This window comes from Gorilla gorilla, chromosome 17 (genome assembly GCF_029281585.2).
Source record: "Gorilla gorilla gorilla isolate KB3781 chromosome 17, NHGRI_mGorGor1-v2.1_pri, whole genome shotgun sequence".
Taxonomy (NCBI): domain Eukaryota; kingdom Metazoa; phylum Chordata; class Mammalia; order Primates; family Hominidae; genus Gorilla; species Gorilla gorilla.
Genome location: NC_073241.2, coordinates 76,242,632 through 76,259,846, shown reverse-complemented (window position 1 = coordinate 76,259,846; position 17,215 = coordinate 76,242,632). Strand labels below are relative to the sequence as shown.

Sequence of the window (17,215 nt, the reverse complement as noted above, 5' to 3'; positions counted from 1 at the left end):
CCTGATCACATCTGCTCGCTAGCAGAGCGTTTTCAGAAAGTTAGCCAAAGCTGGAGCGAAGAAGGTCCCCACCAGAGAGTTCTTCTCCACCACGACAGTGTTCCTGATCATGGCTTTCTTCGAACAAGGGCAGCTGGGCAAGACCTGCCATGGGAAACCGTGAGGCGTCCACCTGACAGTCCTGATTTGGCGCCTGCTGACTTCTCTTTGTTTCCTCGTCTTGGAAAACCTGTAAAGGGCACCCAGTTTTCTTCAGTTAACAAAGGAAAAAAGATTGCATGGAAATAGTTAAATTCCCAGGACCCTGGGGGCTTTAGCGATGGGCTAGACGGCGGGGAAAAGACACTGCTTCCAGAAGGGTCTTGAAGTTGATGGAGCCGAGGCTGAGAAGTAAAATACGCGTATTTCCTCTTTCTCCCTTAATCCTACTTTTCTACGAATGTTTCCAAGTCCCCTCACACAACGTCAATCCCAGGTAAAGAGTTGTCATCCTCTGTTGGTTCTTCTTCCTACGATTTCGTCTTGCGGTGTTGTTATTTTCGCTTTGACTCCCAAGAAGATTCTCTCTGTGTCTTTTGGAATCCACAGATGTGGAAGCTGGGAACATGGAGGGCCAACGGTAGAACTCAGTGGGGTGTGTCCAGGCTGCAATTAACCTAATGAACCTGCGGGGCACAGCAGTCCACCTGGCGTGGACCGTCCCGATTGGCTGCATTGGGCTGACGGAATGAATTCCTATCGGGGCGGGGCAGCCCAGGGGCCAAGGGGGTCAGGGCTTGAGCCCTGGGTGGGCCCGGGGCTGGCTACATAAGGCCGGGCTCTGGCAGCGGAGCTTCACTCTGCCTTGGACGGCGCACCGCACAGGTCACTCCAGGCTGCGGCTGCACATCCCGAGGAACAGAAGCGGGCCTGCTCAGCTGTCTGCAAGGACCGGCGTTCCAGACCAAGTGGCCCGCTGCTCCGAGGACCCAGCTCGCTCCAGGCTGTGACTCCACATCCCGAGGTCGCTGCCTGGCGACCGGGCAGCGAGGACCGGCCACCCCACACTGCCTGTGCCGCCGCCCCGAGGACAGAGCCGCGACCGCGAGGACAGCGACGCCTGCACAGCTCTGGCGAGATGGCGGCACGGTCCACTACGCTGCACGCAGTGGAGAAGCTGCAGGTGCGTCTGGCCACTAAGACGGACACGAAAAGGCTAGAGAAATATTTGCAGAAACTCTCCGCCTTGCCCATGACGGCAGACCTCCTGGCGGAGACTGGAATCAGAAAGACGGTGAAGCGCCTGCGGAAGCACCAGCACGTGGGCGACTTTGCCAGAGACTTAGCGGCCCGGTGGAAGAAGCTGGTGCTCGTGGACCGAAACACCGGGCCTGACCCACAGGACCCTGAGGAGAGCGCTTCCCGACAGCGCTTCGGGGAGGCTCTTCAGGACCGGGAAAAGGCCTGGGGCTTCCCAGAAAACGCGACGGCCCCCAGGAGCCCATCTCACAGCCCTGAGCACAGACGGACAGCACGCAGAACACCTCCGGGGCAACAGAGACCTCACCCGAGGTCTCCCAGTCGCGAGCCCAGAGCCGAGAGAAAGCGCCCCAGAATGGCCCCAGCTGATTCCGGCCCCCATCGGGCCCCTCCAACGCGCACCGCTCCCCTCCCGATTCCCGAGGGCCCTGAGCCCGCTGTGCCCGGGAAGCAACGTGGAAGAGGCCACGCTCACGCCGCTCAGGGCGGGCCTCTGCTGGGTCCAGGCTGCCAGGGCCAACCCCAGGGGGAAGCGGTGGTGAGCCACAGCAAGGGGCACAAATCGTCCCGCGGGGCTTCGGCTCAGAAATCGCCTCCTGTCCAGGAAAGCCACTCAGAGAGGCTGCAGGCGGCCGGCGCTGATTCGGCCGGGCCGAAAACGCTGCCCAGCCATGTCTTCTCAGAGCTCTGGGACCCCTCAGAGGCCTGGATGCAGGCCAACTACGATCTGCTGTCCGCTTTTGAGGCCATGACCTCCCAGGCAAACCCAGAAGCACTCTCCGCGCCAACGCTCCAGGAGGAAGCTGCTTTCCCTGGACGCAGAGTGAACGCTAAGATGCCGGTGTACTCGGGCTCCAGGCCTGCCTGCCAGCTCCAGGTGCCGACGCTGCGCCAGCAGTGCCTCCGGGTGCCTAGGAACAATCCGGACGCCCTCGGCGACGTGGAAGGGGTCCCCTACTCGGTTCTTGAACCCGTTCTGGCAGGGTGGACGCCCGATCAGCTGTACCGCACAGAGAAAGACAATCCCGCACTCGCTCGAGAGACAGATGAATTATGGAGGATTCATTGTCTCCAGGACTTCAAGGAAGAAAAGCCACAGGAGCACGAGTCTTGGCGGGAGCTCTACCTGCGGCTTCGGGACGCCCGAGAGCAGCGGCTGCGAGTAGTGACCGCGAAAATCCGATCCGCACGTGAAAACAAACCCAGCGGCCGACAGACAAAGATGATCTGTTTCAACTCTGTGGCCAAGACGCCTTATGATGCTTCCAGGAGGCAAGAGAAGTCTGCAGGAGCCGCTGACCCCGGAGATGGAGAGATCGAGCCAGCCCCCAAGCCCGCAGGAAGCAGCCAGGCTCCCTCCGGCCTCGGGGAAGGCGGCGGCGGCAGCATTAGCGGCGGCAGCAGCAACGAGCACGCGGCGCCCACGGACAAAACCCGAAAACAGGCTGCCAAGAAAGTGGCCCCGCTGATGGCCAAGGCGATTCGAGACTACAAGGGAAGATTCTCCCGACGATAAACTCAGCACTTGCCTTACAGATAAAATCTGGGGGGAGGAGGGCCAATGCAAAGTCAGTGCGGGTTGGGGAACGAAACTTCCGATGGACACCAGAACCCTTGGCTTGGTGCAAAGTTGAGCCTCCGAATCCTGCAGGTGTCAAGGGCTGGCCCTGTGATTTCTGCCTCCCACACCCAGCCACTGCCTCCCTGCTTGGAGGACACCTCAGAATTCACAAGATATTATGAACGCATTCGGATCAATTCTACTTTGGTGGTTCACTGATCGTCTTTTAAATAACGCCCTAGTTGCAATCATAAATCAGGTACAAGATGTGAGATTCCCTTTTGTCTTTTTTCCTTTCTTTTGAAATCATCGAGTACATAAGGAAGGACTTCTTAGACACAAACTCTCAATCCATCAGTTGACACTGATAACTCCGACTACGCAAAATGTTTTGTTGCCGTTGGTGTTTTCGTTTAGAGAAAAGGCCGGGCATGATCCTGTAATCGTCAGCCATCCTCCTCTGGGAGGCCGAGGAAAGCAGATCGCTTCAGCCCAGGGGGTGGAGAACAGGCTGGGACAGACAGAGAAACCCCGTCTCCACAAAAGATACCGAAATGGGCCCGGCGTGGTGGCACGGCCCCTGTGGTCCCAGCTTCTTAGAGGGCTGAGGTGGCAGGATCGCCTGAGCTGGGCAAGCGGAGGCTGCAGTGACCCTTCCTCATTCCACTGCACTCCAGCCTGGGTGACACAAGCGGAGCACATCTCAAAGAAAACTGCTGTTTATTTGAAGAAAGGAACTCTTGGATTTCATACATAAATGCTAACAACTGCTACGTTCCTTAAGTCAAAATACTTTTACTAAGCACCGCAAAGAATCAATCCCAATCTTTTCACCCAGAACCCCTGTGAAAGAATGGCGACACCTTAATCAGCTTATTTAGGTTCTCGATCAGGAAGTCTAAACCTGCCAATCAGAGTTTCTAATTACCATGAGGTGACCGGGTTAACTACCTTGACTTCACCTCCTACGAGCTCCTGCAAGCTTTAGTGAAAGTTTGCATTCTAACTCAGGGCATTTGTTGGCTTCACACGGGCTGGTAATCACAGATCCGTGTGCCAGATACGACACACACACATACACACAAAGAAAGACACACACACACACACACGCACACATAAGCAGGCACACGCACGCACACACCCACAAACACACACACACGCACACGCACACACACACACACACACACACACACACCATTAAGTAAACTTGGTTCGCAGGCGTTACCGACAGTGAGGGGCAGAGAGAGAAATAGAAAGACCTAAGCCGCAAGGCAAAACCCAGCAAGGGCAGCAGAAGAGATCAAAGTCCTGTGCCCTTGGCTGTCAGCAGAGTGGGTGCTGGGAAGCTTCTGGAAGCAGGCACCTGAGTGGATGCCGGTGCACCTCAAAAGAGGCCTTCAAGCCTGAAGAACATGTAAGGAGCCAGAACAGGGTGTCACAGAGATACTACCCTTAAGGAAGACAGAAAAGCATTCGTTCCGGGGAAGGGGACATAATCCAATCAGCGACCCTGTGAAACTCAGGCATGTCCGGGCATGGTGACCCACGCCTCTATTCCCATCGCTTTGGGAGGTCGAGGCCGGCGGACCCCCTGAGGTCCGGAGTTGCACACCAGCCTGACCAACATGAGGAAATCCCGTCTCTTCTAAAAAGACGAAACTCGGTTGGGCTTGCTGGTGAGCGCCTGTAATCCCAGCTACTCAGGGGGCTGAGACAGGAGAATGGCTTGAACCCGGGAGGCCGAGTTTGCAGTGAGCCCACATCCCACCATTGCACTCCAGCCTGGACAACAAAAGCCAAACTCCGTCTCAAATTAAAAAAACAAAACCTCAGAAAAGCTTCCCCAGCAAGGGCCAGAGACAACGCCAGTCTCTATTTCTTGACAGCAATTCAAGAGAGAATCTCGGGTGGCTTGCAAAACTCACAAGAGAGCAGAATATCCTCCCCAAGGCAGAGAAGCCACACGCTCTTTCTGGAGGTGGAGTAGCCACCCATCACCGTGCAGCCCCTCCCCACTCCCAGCCAGAAACCCCAGCCCCTCGGAACCAAATCCACTGGCAACAACCTTTCTTCCTGGAAAACGTTTCACCTGCCAAAATGGAAAACAAACATGATACGAGCAAACGCAACTCAAAACACAAACACAAGGAAACAATCCGAGCAAGCTCTAGCCCCTCATAGCTCATCGATGCCCCCACTGGCATGCTACTGAAAACAGCGCCTGCACCCATTAAACTCATTCATTACTGGAGAACGAGACAAACCTTAGCAGATCCCGGCTCCCACAGCGACAATCCCGCTCGAAAACACAGAAACGAAACAACCCCCGCACAAAATATAAATCTACCCCAGATAGAATTCAGCATCAACCTAAGGATCCTGCTGTAACATTACTACACTGACCCAGGACAGCTCAATTCCCTTCCCACCTATTTACAAGATAATCCTCATTCAGGGAGCTCTGGAAGCATCGCCACTATTGCACTAGGATCCTCTTCGTGAGGCAGCTGGAAGTCTGGAAACACAGCAAATTTACTTATTTCTCTACACGACACGGAGGGTAATTCTCAGAAAAGGCTTAACACCCGAATCCCCATTCCCCGATTCTCAGGCTTTAACGATTATCCTTCTGCGGAAGAAACACACACACACACACACACACACACAAACACAGAGAGAGAGAGAGACAGAGAGAGAGAGAGAATGTCATGCGAGGATGTAAACATTAAGCGAAATCGCCGCCGACAGCAGAAACAATAGCCCACACCATAGACACTTGAAATGGTTCTGTTTTCCTCATTTGGACTGAAAGGTGAGAGTGGAACTCGGCTGCCCAAACCGTGGCACCAATATCAGCCGCAGGCCAGAGCAAGCCTTTCCGAGGAGATTTTAAACAACCGGTGGGAGCAAGATCCTGAAGCATTTCTTCCAAGATTGGTCACAGGAGATGAAACCTGGCTCTACCGGCAGGATCCTGAAGACCAAGTACGAAGCCATGGCTACCAAGAGCTGGCAGTGCTCCAGTCGAAGCCGTGGAGGAGCAGTCAAGAACAGAGGTCATGGCCACCGTTGTGGGGGGTGGGGATGCCAGAGGGATTCTGCTGGTTGACTTCCTGCAGGGCCAAACCCTGATCACATCTGCTCGCTAGCAGAGCGTTTTCAGAAAGTTAGCCAAAGCTGGAGCGAAGAAGGTCCCCACCAGAGAGTTCTTCTCCACCACGACAGTGTTCCTGATCATGGCTTTCTTCGAACAAGGGCAGCTGGGCAAGACCTGCCATGGGAAACCGTGAGGCGTCCACCTGACAGTCCTGATTTGGCGCCTGCTGACTTCTCTTTGTTTCCTCGTCTTGGAAAACCTGTAAAGGGCACCCAGTTTTCTTCAGTTAACAAAGGAAAAAAGATTGCATGGAAATAGTTAAATTCCCAGGACCCTGGGGGCTTTAGCGATGGGCTAGACGGCGGGGAAAAGACACTGCTTCCAGAAGGGTCTTGAAGTTGATGGAGCCGAGGCTGAGAAGTAAAATACGCCTATTTCCTCTTTCTCCCTTAATCCTACTTTTCTACGAATGTTTCCAAGTCCCCTCACACAACGTCAATCCCAGGTAAAGAGTTGTCATCCTCTGTTGGTTCTTCTTCCTACGATTTCGTCTTGCGGTGTTGTTATTTTCGCTTTGACTCCCAAGAAGATTCTCTCTGTGTCTTTTGGAATCCACAGATGTGGAAGCTGGGAACATGGAGGGCCAACGGTAGAACTCAGTGGGGTGTGTCCAGGCTGCAATTAACCTAATGAACCTGCGGGGCACAGCAGTCCACCTGGCGTGGACCGTCCCGATTGGCTGCATTGGGCTGACGGAATGAATTCCTATCGGGGCGGGGCAGCCCAGGGGCCAAGGGGGTCAGGGCTTGAGCCCTGGGTGGGCCCGGGGCTGGCTACATAAGGCCGGGCTCTGGCAGCGGAGCTTCACTCTGCCTTGGACGGCGCACCGCACAGGTCACTCCAGGCTGCGGCTGCACATCCCGAGGAACAGAAGCGGGCCTGCTCAGCTGTCTGCAAGGACCGGCGTTCCAGACCAAGTGGCCCGCTGCTCCGAGGACCCAGCTCGCTCCAGGCTGTGACTCCACATCCCGAGGTCGCTGCCTGGCGACCGGGCAGCGAGGACCGGCCACCCCACACTGCCTGTGCCGCCGCCCCGAGGACAGAGCCGCGACCGCGAGGACAGCGACGCCTGCACAGCTCTGGCGAGATGGCGGCACGGTCCACTACGCTGCGCGCAGTGGAGAAGCTGCAGGTGCGTCTGGCCACTAAGACGGACCCGAAAAGGCTAGAGAAATATTTGCAGAAACTCTCCGCCTTGCCCATGACGGCAGACCTCCTGGCGGAGACTGGAATCAGAAAGACGGTGAAGCGCCTGCGGAAGCACCAGCACGTGGGCGACTTTGCCAGAGACTTAGCGGCCCGGTGGAAGAAGCTGGTGCTCGTGGACCGAAACACCGGGCCTGACCCACAGGACCCTGAGGAGAGCGCTTCCCGACAGCGCTTCGGGGAGGCTCTTCAGGACCGGGAAAAGGCCTGGGGCTTCCCAGAAAACGCGACGGCCCCCAGGAGCCCATCTCACAGCCCTGAGCACAGACGGACAGCACGCAGAACACCTCCGGGGCAACAGAGACCTCACCCGAGGTCTCCCAGTCGCGAGCCCAGAGCCGAGAGAAAGCGCCCCAGAATGGCCCCAGCTGATTCCGGCCCCCATCGGGCCCCTCCAACGCGCACCGCTCCCCTCCCGATGCCCGAGGGCCCTGAGCCCGCTGTGCCCGGGAAGCAACGTGGAAGAGGCCACGCTCACGCCGCTCAGGGCGGGCCTCTGCTGGGTCCAGGCTGCCAGGGCCAACCCCAGGGGGAAGCGGTGGTGAGCCACAGCAAGGGGCACAAATCGTCCCGCGGGGCTTCGGCTCAGAAATCGCCTCCTGTCCAGGAAAGCCACTCAGAGAGGCTGCAGGCGGCCGGCGCTGATTCGGCCGGGCCGAAAACGCTGCCCAGCCATGTCTTCTCAGAGCTCTGGGACCCCTCAGAGGCCTGGATGCAGGCCAACTACGATCTGCTGTCCGCTTTTGAGGCCATGACCTCCCAGGCAAACCCAGAAGCACTCTCCGCGCCAACGCTCCAGGAGGAAGCTGCTTTCCCTGGACGCAGAGTGAACGCTAAGATGCCGGTGTACTCGGGCTCCAGGCCTGCCTGCCAGCTCCAGGTGCCGACGCTGCGCCAGCAGTGCCTCCGGGTGCCTAGGAACAATCCGGACGCCCTCGGCGACGTGGAAGGGGTCCCCTACTCGGTTCTTGAACCCGTTCTGGCAGGGTGGACGCCCGATCAGCTGTACCGCACAGAGAAAGACAATCCCGCACTCGCTCGAGAGACAGATGAATTATGGAGGATTCATTGTCTCCAGGACTTCAAGGAAGAAAAGCCACAGGAGCACGAGTCTTGGCGGGAGCTCTACCTGCGGCTTCGGGACGCCCGAGAGCAGCGGCTGCGAGTAGTGACCGCGAAAATCCGATCCGCACGTGAAAACAAACCCAGCGGCCGACAGACAAAGATGATCTGTTTCAACTCTGTGGCCAAGACGCCTTATGATGCTTCCAGGAGGCAAGAGAAGTCTGCAGGAGCCGCTGACCCCGGAGATGGAGAGATCGAGCCAGCCCCCAAGCCCGCAGGAAGCAGCCAGGCTCCCTCCGGCCTCGGGGAAGGCGGCGGCGGCAGCATTAGCGGCGGCAGCAGCAACGAGCACGCGGCGCCCGCGGACAAAACCCGAAAACAGGCTGCCAAGAAAGTGGCCCCGCTGATGGCCAAGGCGATTCGAGACTACAAGGGAAGATTCTCCCGACGATAAACTCAGCACTTGCCTTACAGATAAAATCTGGGGGGAGGAGGGCCAATGCAAAGTCAGTGCGGGTTGGGGAACGAAACTTCCGATGGACACCAGAACCCTTGGCTTGGTGCAAAGTTGAGCCTCCGAATCCTGCAGGTGTCAAGGGCTGGCCCTGTGATTTCTGCCTCCCACACCCAGCCACTGCCTCCCTGCTTGGAGGACACCTCAGAATTCACAAGATATTATGAACGCATTCGGATCAATTCTACTTTGGTGGTTCACTGATCGTCTTTTAAATAACGCCCTAGTTGCAATCATAAATCAGGTACAAGATGTGAGATTCCCTTTTGTCTTTTTTCCTTTCTTTTGAAATCATCGAGTACATAAGGAAGGACTTCTTAGACACAAACTCTCAATCCATCAGTTGACACTGATAACTCCGACTACGCAAAATGTTTTGTTGCCGTTGGTGTTTTCGTTTAGAGAAAAGGCCGGGCATGATCCTGTAATCGTCAGCCATCCTCCTCTGGGAGGCCGAGGAAAGCAGATCGCTTCAGCCCAGGGGGTGGAGAACAGGCTGGGACAGACAGAGAAACCCCGTCTCCACAAAAGATACCGAAATGGGCCCGGCGTGGTGGCACGGCCCCTGTGGTCCCAGCTTCTTAGAGGGCTGAGGTGGCAGGATCGCCTGAGCTGGGCAAGCGGAGGCTGCAGTGACCCTTCCTCATTCCACTGCACTCCAGCCTGGGTGACACAAGCGGAGCACATCTCAAAGAAAACTGCTGTTTATTTGAAGAAAGGAACTCTTGGATTTCATACATAAATGCTAACAACTGCTACGTTCCTTAAGTCAAAATACTTTTACTAAGCACCGCAAAGAATCAATCCCAATCTTTTCACCCAGAACCCCTGTGAAAGAATGGCGACACCTTAATCAGCTTATTTAGGTTCTCGATCAGGAAGTCTAAACCTGCCAATCAGAGTTTCTAATTACCATGAGGTGACCGGGTTAACTACCTTGACTTCACCTCCTACGAGCTCCTGCAAGCTTTAGTGAAAGTTTGCATTCTAACTCAGGGCATTTGTTGGCTTCACACGGGCTGGTAATCACAGATCCGTGTGCCAGATACGACACACACACATACACACAAAGAAAGACACACACACACACACACGCACACATAAGCAGGCACACGCACGCACACACCCACAAACACACACACACGCACACGCACACACACACACACACACACACACACACACACACCATTAAGTAAACTTGGTTCGCAGGCGTTACCGACAGTGAGGGGCAGAGAGAGAAATAGAAAGACCTAAGCCGCAAGGCAAAACCCAGCAAGGGCAGCAGAAGAGATCAAAGTCCTGTGCCCTTGGCTGTCAGCAGAGTGGGTGCTGGGAAGCTTCTGGAAGCAGGCACCTGAGTGGATGCCGGTGCACCTCAAAAGAGGCCCTCAAGCCTGAAGAACATGTAAGGAGCCAGAACAGGGTGTCACAGAGATACTACCCTTAAGGAAGACAGAAAAGCATTCGTTCCGGGGAAGGGGACATAATCCAATCAGCGACCCTGTGAAACTCAGGCATGTCCGGGCATGGTGACCCACGCCTCTATTCCCATCGCTTTGGGAGGTCGAGGCCGGCGGACCCCCTGAGGTCCGGAGTTGCACACCAGCCTGACCAACATGAGGAAATCCCGTCTCTTCTAAAAAGACGAAACTCGGTTGGGCTTGCTGGCGAGCGCCTGTAATCCCAGCTACTCAGGGGGCTGAGACAGGAGAATGGCTTGAACCCGGGAGGCCGAGTTTGCAGTGAGCCCACATCCCACCATTGCACTCCAGCCTGGACAACAAAAGCCAAACTCCGTCTCAAATTAAGAAAACAAAACCTCAGAAAAGCTTCCCCAGCAAGGGCCAGAGACAACGCCAGTCTCTATTTCTTGACAGCAATTCAAGAGAGAATCTCGGGTGGCTTGCAAAACTCACAAGAGAGCAGAATATCCTCCCCAAGGCAGAGAAGCCACACGCTCTTTCTGGAGGTGGAGTAGCCACCCATCACCGTGCAGCCCCTCCCCACTCCCAGCCAGAAACCCCAGCCCCTCGGAACCAAATCCACTGGCAACAACCTTTCTTCCTGGAAAACGTTTCACCTGCCAAAATGGAAAACAAACATGATACGAGCAAACGCAACTCAAAACACAAACACAAGGAAACAATCCGAGCAAGCTCTAGCCCCTCATAGCTCATCGATGCCCCCACTGGCATGCTACTGAAAACAGCGCCTGCACCCATTAAACTCATTCATTACTGGAGAACGAGACAAACCTTAGCAGATCCCGGCTCCCACAGCGACAATCCCGCTCGAAAACACAGAAACGAAACAACCCCCGCACAAAATATAAATCTACCCCAGATAGAATTCAGCATCAACCTAAGGATCCTGCTGTAACATTACTACACTGACCCAGGACAGCTCAATTCCCTTCCCACCTATTTACAAGATAATCCTCATTCAGGGAGCTCTGGAAGCATCGCCACTATTGCACTAGGATCCTCTTCGTGAGGCAGCTGGAAGTCTGGAAACACAGCAAATTTACTTATTTCTCTACACGACACGGAGGGTAATTCTCAGAAAAGGCTTAACACCCGAATCCCCATTCCCCGATTCTCAGGCTTTAACGATTATCCTTCTGCGGAAGAAACACACACACACACACACACACACACACAAACACAGAGAGAGAGAGAGACAGAGAGAGAGAGAGAATGTCATGCGAGGATGTAAACATTAAGCGAAATCGCCGCCGACAGCAGAAACAATAGCCGACACCATAGACACTTGAAATGGTTCTGTTTTCCTCATTTGGACTGAAAGGTGAGAGTGGAACTCGGCTGCCCAAACCGTGGCACCAATATCAGCCGCAGGCCAGAGCAAGCCTTTCCGAGGAGATTTTAAACAACCGGTGGGAGCAAGATCCTGAAGCATTTCTTCCAAGATTGGTCACAGGAGATGAAACCTGGCTCTACCGGCAGGATCCTGAAGACCAAGTACGAAGCCATGGCTACCAAGAGCTGGCAGTGCTCCAGTCGAAGCCGTGGAGGAGCAGTCAAGAACAGAGGTCATGGCCACCGTTGTGGGGGGTGGGGATGCCAGAGGGATTCTGCTGGTTGACTTCCTGCAGGGCCAAACCCTGATCACATCTGCTCGCTAGCAGAGCGTTTTCAGAAAGTTAGCCAAAGCTGGAGCGAAGAAGGTCCCCACCAGAGAGTTCTTCTCCACCACGACAGTGTTCCTGATCATGGCTTTCTTCGAACAAGGGCAGCTGGGCAAGACCTGCCATGGGAAACCGTGAGGCGTCCACCTGACAGTCCTGATTTGGCGCCTGCTGACTTCTCTTTGTTTCCTCGTCTTGGAAAACCTGTAAAGGGCACCCAGTTTTCTTCAGTTAACAAAGGAAAAAAGATTGCATGGAAATAGTTAAATTCCCAGGACCCTGGGGGCTTTAGCGATGGGCTAGACGGCGGGGAAAAGACACTGCTTCCAGAAGGGTCTTGAAGTTGATGGAGCCGAGGCTGAGAAGTAAAATACGCCTATTTCCTCTTTCTCCCTTAATCCTACTTTTCTACGAATGTTTCCAAGTCCCCTCACACAACGTCAATCCCAGGTAAAGAGTTGTCATCCTCTGTTGGTTCTTCTTCCTACGATTTCGTCTTGCGGTGTTGTTATTTTCGCTTTGACTCCCAAGAAGATTCTCTCTGTGTCTTTTGGAATCCACAGATGTGGAAGCTGGGAACATGGAGGGCCAACGGTAGAATTCAGTGGGGTGTGTCCAGGCTGCAATTAACCTAATGAACCTGCGGGGCACAGCAGTCCACCTGGCGTGGACCGTCCCGATTGGCTGCATTGGGCTGACGGAATAAATTCCTATCGGGGCGGGGCAGCCCAGGGGCCAAGGGGGTCAGGGCTTGAGCCCTGGGTGGGCCCGGGGCTGGCTACATAAGGCCGGGCTCTGGCAGCGGAGCTTCACTCTGCCTTGGACGGCGCACCGCACAGGTCACTCCAGGCTGCGGCTGCACATCCCGAGGAACAGAAGCGGGTCTGCTCAGCTGTCTGCAAGGACCGGCGTTCCAGACCAAGTGGCCCGCTGCTCCGAGGACCCAGCTCGCTCCAGGCTGTGACTCCACATCCCGAGGTCGCTGCCTGGCGACCGGGCAGCGAGGACCGGCCACCCCACACTGCCTGTGCCGCCGCCCCGAGGACAGAGCCGCGACCGCGAGGACAGCGACGCCTGCACAGCTCTGGCGAGATGGCGGCACGGTCCACTACGCTGCGCGCAGTGGAGAAGCTGCAGGTGCGTCTGGCCACTAAGACGGACCCGAAAAGGCTAGAGAAATATTTGCAGAAACTCTCCGCCTTGCCCATGACGGCAGACCTCCTGGCGGAGACTGGAATCAGAAAGACGGTGAAGCGCCTGCGGAAGCACCAGCACGTGGGCGACTTTGCCAGAGACTTAGCGGCCCGGTGGAAGAAGCTGGTGCTCGTGGACCGAAACACCGGGCCTGACCCACAGGACCCTGAGGAGAGCGCTTCCCGACAGCGCTTCGGGGAGGCTCTTCAGGACCGGGAAAAGGCCTGGGGCTTCCCAGAAAACGCGACGGCCCCCAGGAGCCCATCTCACAGCCCTGAGCACAGACGGACAGCACGCAGAACACCTCCGGGGCAACAGAGACCTCACCCGAGGTCTCCCAGTCGCGAGCCCAGAGCCGAGAGAAAGCGCCCCAGAATGGCCCCAGCTGATTCCGGCCCCCATCGGGCCCCTCCAACGCGCACTGCTCCCCTCCAGATGCCCGAGGGCCCTGAGCCCGCTGTGCCCGGGAAGCAACGTGGAAGAGGCCACGCTCACGCCGCTCAGGGCGGGCCTCTGCTGGGTCCAGGCTGCCAGGGCCAACCCCAGGGGGAAGCGGTGGTGAGCCACAGCAAGGGGCACAAATCGTCCCGCGGGGCTTCGGCTCAGAAATCGCCTCCTGTCCAGGAAAGCCACTCAGAGAGGCTGCAGGCGGCCGGCGCTGATTCGGCCGGGCCGAAAACGCTGCCCAGCCATGTCTTCTCAGAGCTCTGGGACCCCTCAGAGGCCTGGATGCAGGCCAACTACGATCTGCTGTCCGCTTTTGAGGCCATGACCTCCCAGGCAAACCCAGAAGCACTCTCCGCGCCAACGCTCCAGGAGGAAGCTGCTTTCCCTGGACGCAGAGTGAACGCTAAGATGCCGGTGTACTCGGGCTCCAGGCCTGCCTGCCAGCTCCAGGTGCCGACGCTGCGCCAGCAGTGCCTCCGGGTGCCTAGGAATAATCCGGACGCCCTCGGCGACGTGGAAGGGGTCCCCTACTCGGTTCTTGAACCCGTTCTGGCAGGGTGGACGCCCGATCAGCTGTACCGCACAGAGAAAGACAATCCCGCACTCGCTCGAGAGACAGATGAATTATGGAGGATTCATTGTCTCCAGGACTTCAAGGAAGAAAAGCCACAGGAGCACGAGTCTTGGCGGGAGCTCTACCTGCGGCTTCGGGACGCCCGAGAGCAGCGGCTGCGAGTAGTGACCGCGAAAATCCGATCCGCACGTGAAAACAAACCCAGCGGCCGACAGACAAAGATGATCTGTTTCAACTCTGTGGCCAAGACGCCTTATGATGCTTCCAGGAGGCAAGAGAAGTCTGCAGGAGCCGCTGACCCCGGAGATGGAGAGATCGAGCCAGCCCCCAAGCCTGCAGGAAGCAGCCAGGCTCCCTCCGGCCTCGGGGAAGGCGGCGGCGGCAGCATTAGCGGCGGCAGCAGCAACGAGCACGCGGCGCCCGCGGACAAAACCCGAAAACAGGCTGCCAAGAAAGTGGCCCCGCTGATGGCCAAGGCGATTCGAGACTACAAGGGAAGATTCTCCCGACGATAAACTCAGCACTTGCCTTACAGATAAAATCTGGGGGGAGGAGGGCCAATGCAAAGTCAGTGCGGGTTGGGGAACGAAACTTCCGATGGACACCAGAACCCTTGGCTTGGTGCAAAGTTGAGCCTCCGAATCCTGCAGGTGTCAAGGGCTGGCCCTGTGATTTCTGCCTCCCACACCCAGCCACTGCCTCCCTGCTTGGAGGACACCTCAGAATTCACAAGATATTATGAACGCATTCGGATCAATTCTACTTTGGTGGTTCACTGATCGTCTTTTAAATAACGCCCTAGTTGCAATCATAAATCAGGTACAAGATGTGAGATTCCCTTTTGTCTTTTTTCCTTTCTTTTGAAATCATCAAGTACATAAGGAAGGACTTCTTAGACACAAACTCTCAATCCATCAGTTGACACTGATAACTCCGACTACGCAAAATGTTTTGTTGCCGTTGGTGTTTTTGTTTAGAGAAAAGGCCGGGCATGATCCTGTAATCGTCAGCCATCCTCCTCTGGGAGGCCGAGGAAAGCAGATCGCTTCAGCCCAGGAGGTGGAGAACAGGCTGGGACAGACAGAGAAACCCCGTCTCCACAAAAGATACCGAAATGGGCCCGGCGTGGTGGCACGGCCCCTGTGGTCCCAGCTTCTTAGAGGGCTGAGGTGGCAGGATCGCCTGAGCTGGGCAAGCGGAGGCTGCAGTGACCCTTCCTCATTCCACTGCACTCCAGCCTGGGTGACACAAGCGGAGCACATCTCAAAGAAACCTGCTGTTTATTTGAAGAAAGGAACTCTTGGATTTCATACATAAATGCTAACAACTGCTACGTTCCTTAAGTCAAAATACTTTTACTAAGCACCGCAAAGAATCAATCCCAATCTTTTCACCCAGAACCTCTGTGAAAGAATGGCGACACCTTAATCAGCTTATTTAGGTTCTCGATCAGGAAGTCTAAACCTGCCAATCAGAGTTTCTAATTACCATGAGATGACCGGGTTAACTACCTTGACTTCACCTCCTACGAGCTCCTGCAAGCTTTGGTGAAAGTTTGCATTCTAACTCAGGGCATTTGTTGGCTTCACACGGGCTGGTAATCACAGATCCGTGAGCCAGATACGACACACACACATACACACAAAGAAAGACACACACACACACACGCACACATAAGCAAGCACACGCACGCACACACACACACACACACACACACACCATTAAGTAAACTTGGTTCGCAGGCGTTACCGACAGTGAGGGGTAGAGAGAGAAATAGAAAGACCTAAGCCGCAAGGCAAAACCCAGCAAGGGCAGCAGAAGAGATCAAAGTCCTGTGCCCTTGGCTGTCAGCAGAGTGGGTGCTGGGAAGCTTCTGGAAGCAGGCAGCTGAGTGGATGCCGGTGCACCTCAAAAGAGGCCCTCAAGCCTGAAGAACATGTAAGGAGCCAGAACAGGGTGTCACAGAGATACTACCCTTAAGGAAGACAGAAAAGCATTCGTTCCGGGGAAGGGGACATAATCCAATCAGCGACCCTGTGAAACTCAGGCATGTCCGTGCATGGTGACCCACGCCTCTATTCCCATCGCTTTGGGAGGTCGAGGCCGGCGGACCCCCTGAGGTCCGGAGTTGCACACCAGCCTGACCAACATGAGGAAATCCCGTCTCTTCTAAAAAGACGAAACTCGGTTGGGCTTGCTGGCGAGCGCCTGTAATCCCAGCTACTCAAGGGGCTGAGACAGGAGAATCGCTTGAACCCGGGAGGCCGAGTTTGCAGTGAGCCCAGATCCCACCATTGCACTCCAGCCTGGACAACAAAAGCCAAACTCCGTCTCAAATTAAAAAAACAAAACCTCAGAAAAGCTTCCCCAGCAAGGGCCAGAGACAACGCCAGTCTCTATTTCTTGACAGCAATTCAAGAGAGAATCTCGGGTGGCTTGCAAAACTCACAAGAGAGCAGAATATCCTCCCCAAGGCAGAGAAGCCACACGCTCTTTCTGGAGGTGGAGTAGCCACCCATCACCGTGCAGCCCCTCCCCACTCCCAGCCAGAAACCCCAGCCCCTCGGAACCAAATCCACTGGCAACAACCTTTCTTCCTGGAAAACGTTTCACCTGCCAAAATGGAAAACAAACATGATACGAGCAAACGCAACTCAAAACACAAACACAAGGAAACAATCCGAGCAAGCTCTAGCCCCTCATAGCTCATCGATGCCCCCACTGGCATGCTACTGAAAACAGCGCCTGCACCCATTAAACTCATTCATTACTGGAGAACGAGACAAACCTTAGCAGATCCCGGCTCCCACAGCGACAATCCCGCTCGAAAACACAGAAACGAAACAACCCCCGCACAAAATATAAATCTACCCCAGATAGAATTCAGCATCAACCTAAGGATCCTGCTGTAACATTACTACACTGACCCAGGACAGCTCAATTCCCTTCCCACCTATTTACAAGATAATCCTCATTCAGGGAGCTCTGGAAGCATCGCCACTATTGCACTAGGATCCTCTTCGTGAGGCAGCTGGAAGTCTGGAAACACAGCAAATTTACTTATTTCTCTACACGACACGGAGGGTAATTCTCAGAAAAGGCTTAACACCCGA

At 55.4% G+C, this 17,215-nt stretch overlaps 4 protein-coding genes across 16 annotated transcripts in view; 3 read left to right on the top strand and 1 right to left on the bottom strand.

The window, feature by feature from the left end:
- KATNAL2 (katanin catalytic subunit A1 like 2) overlaps positions 1-17,215 on the bottom strand; it is a 240,550-nt gene that overhangs the window by 137,824 nt on the left and 85,511 nt on the right. The gene's annotated exons all lie outside the window — the stretch shown is intronic.
- Positions 417-2,987, top strand: LOC129528428 (elongin-A3-like). The gene has a single exon (XM_055368807.2). It carries the CDS (start codon positions 1,118-1,120, stop codon positions 2,753-2,755), a length of 1,638 nt encoding a protein of 545 aa, XP_055224782.1. The 5' UTR covers positions 417-1,117; the 3' UTR covers positions 2,756-2,987.
- Positions 6,199-8,914, top strand: LOC129528421 (elongin-A3-like). The gene has a single exon (XM_055368801.2). It carries the CDS (start codon positions 7,045-7,047, stop codon positions 8,680-8,682), a length of 1,638 nt encoding a protein of 545 aa, XP_055224776.1. The 5' UTR covers positions 6,199-7,044; the 3' UTR covers positions 8,683-8,914.
- On the top strand, positions 12,742-14,849 carry LOC129528429 (elongin-A3-like). Its single transcript, XM_055368808.2, has one exon. It carries the CDS (start codon positions 12,980-12,982, stop codon positions 14,615-14,617), a length of 1,638 nt encoding a protein of 545 aa, XP_055224783.1. The 5' UTR covers positions 12,742-12,979; the 3' UTR covers positions 14,618-14,849.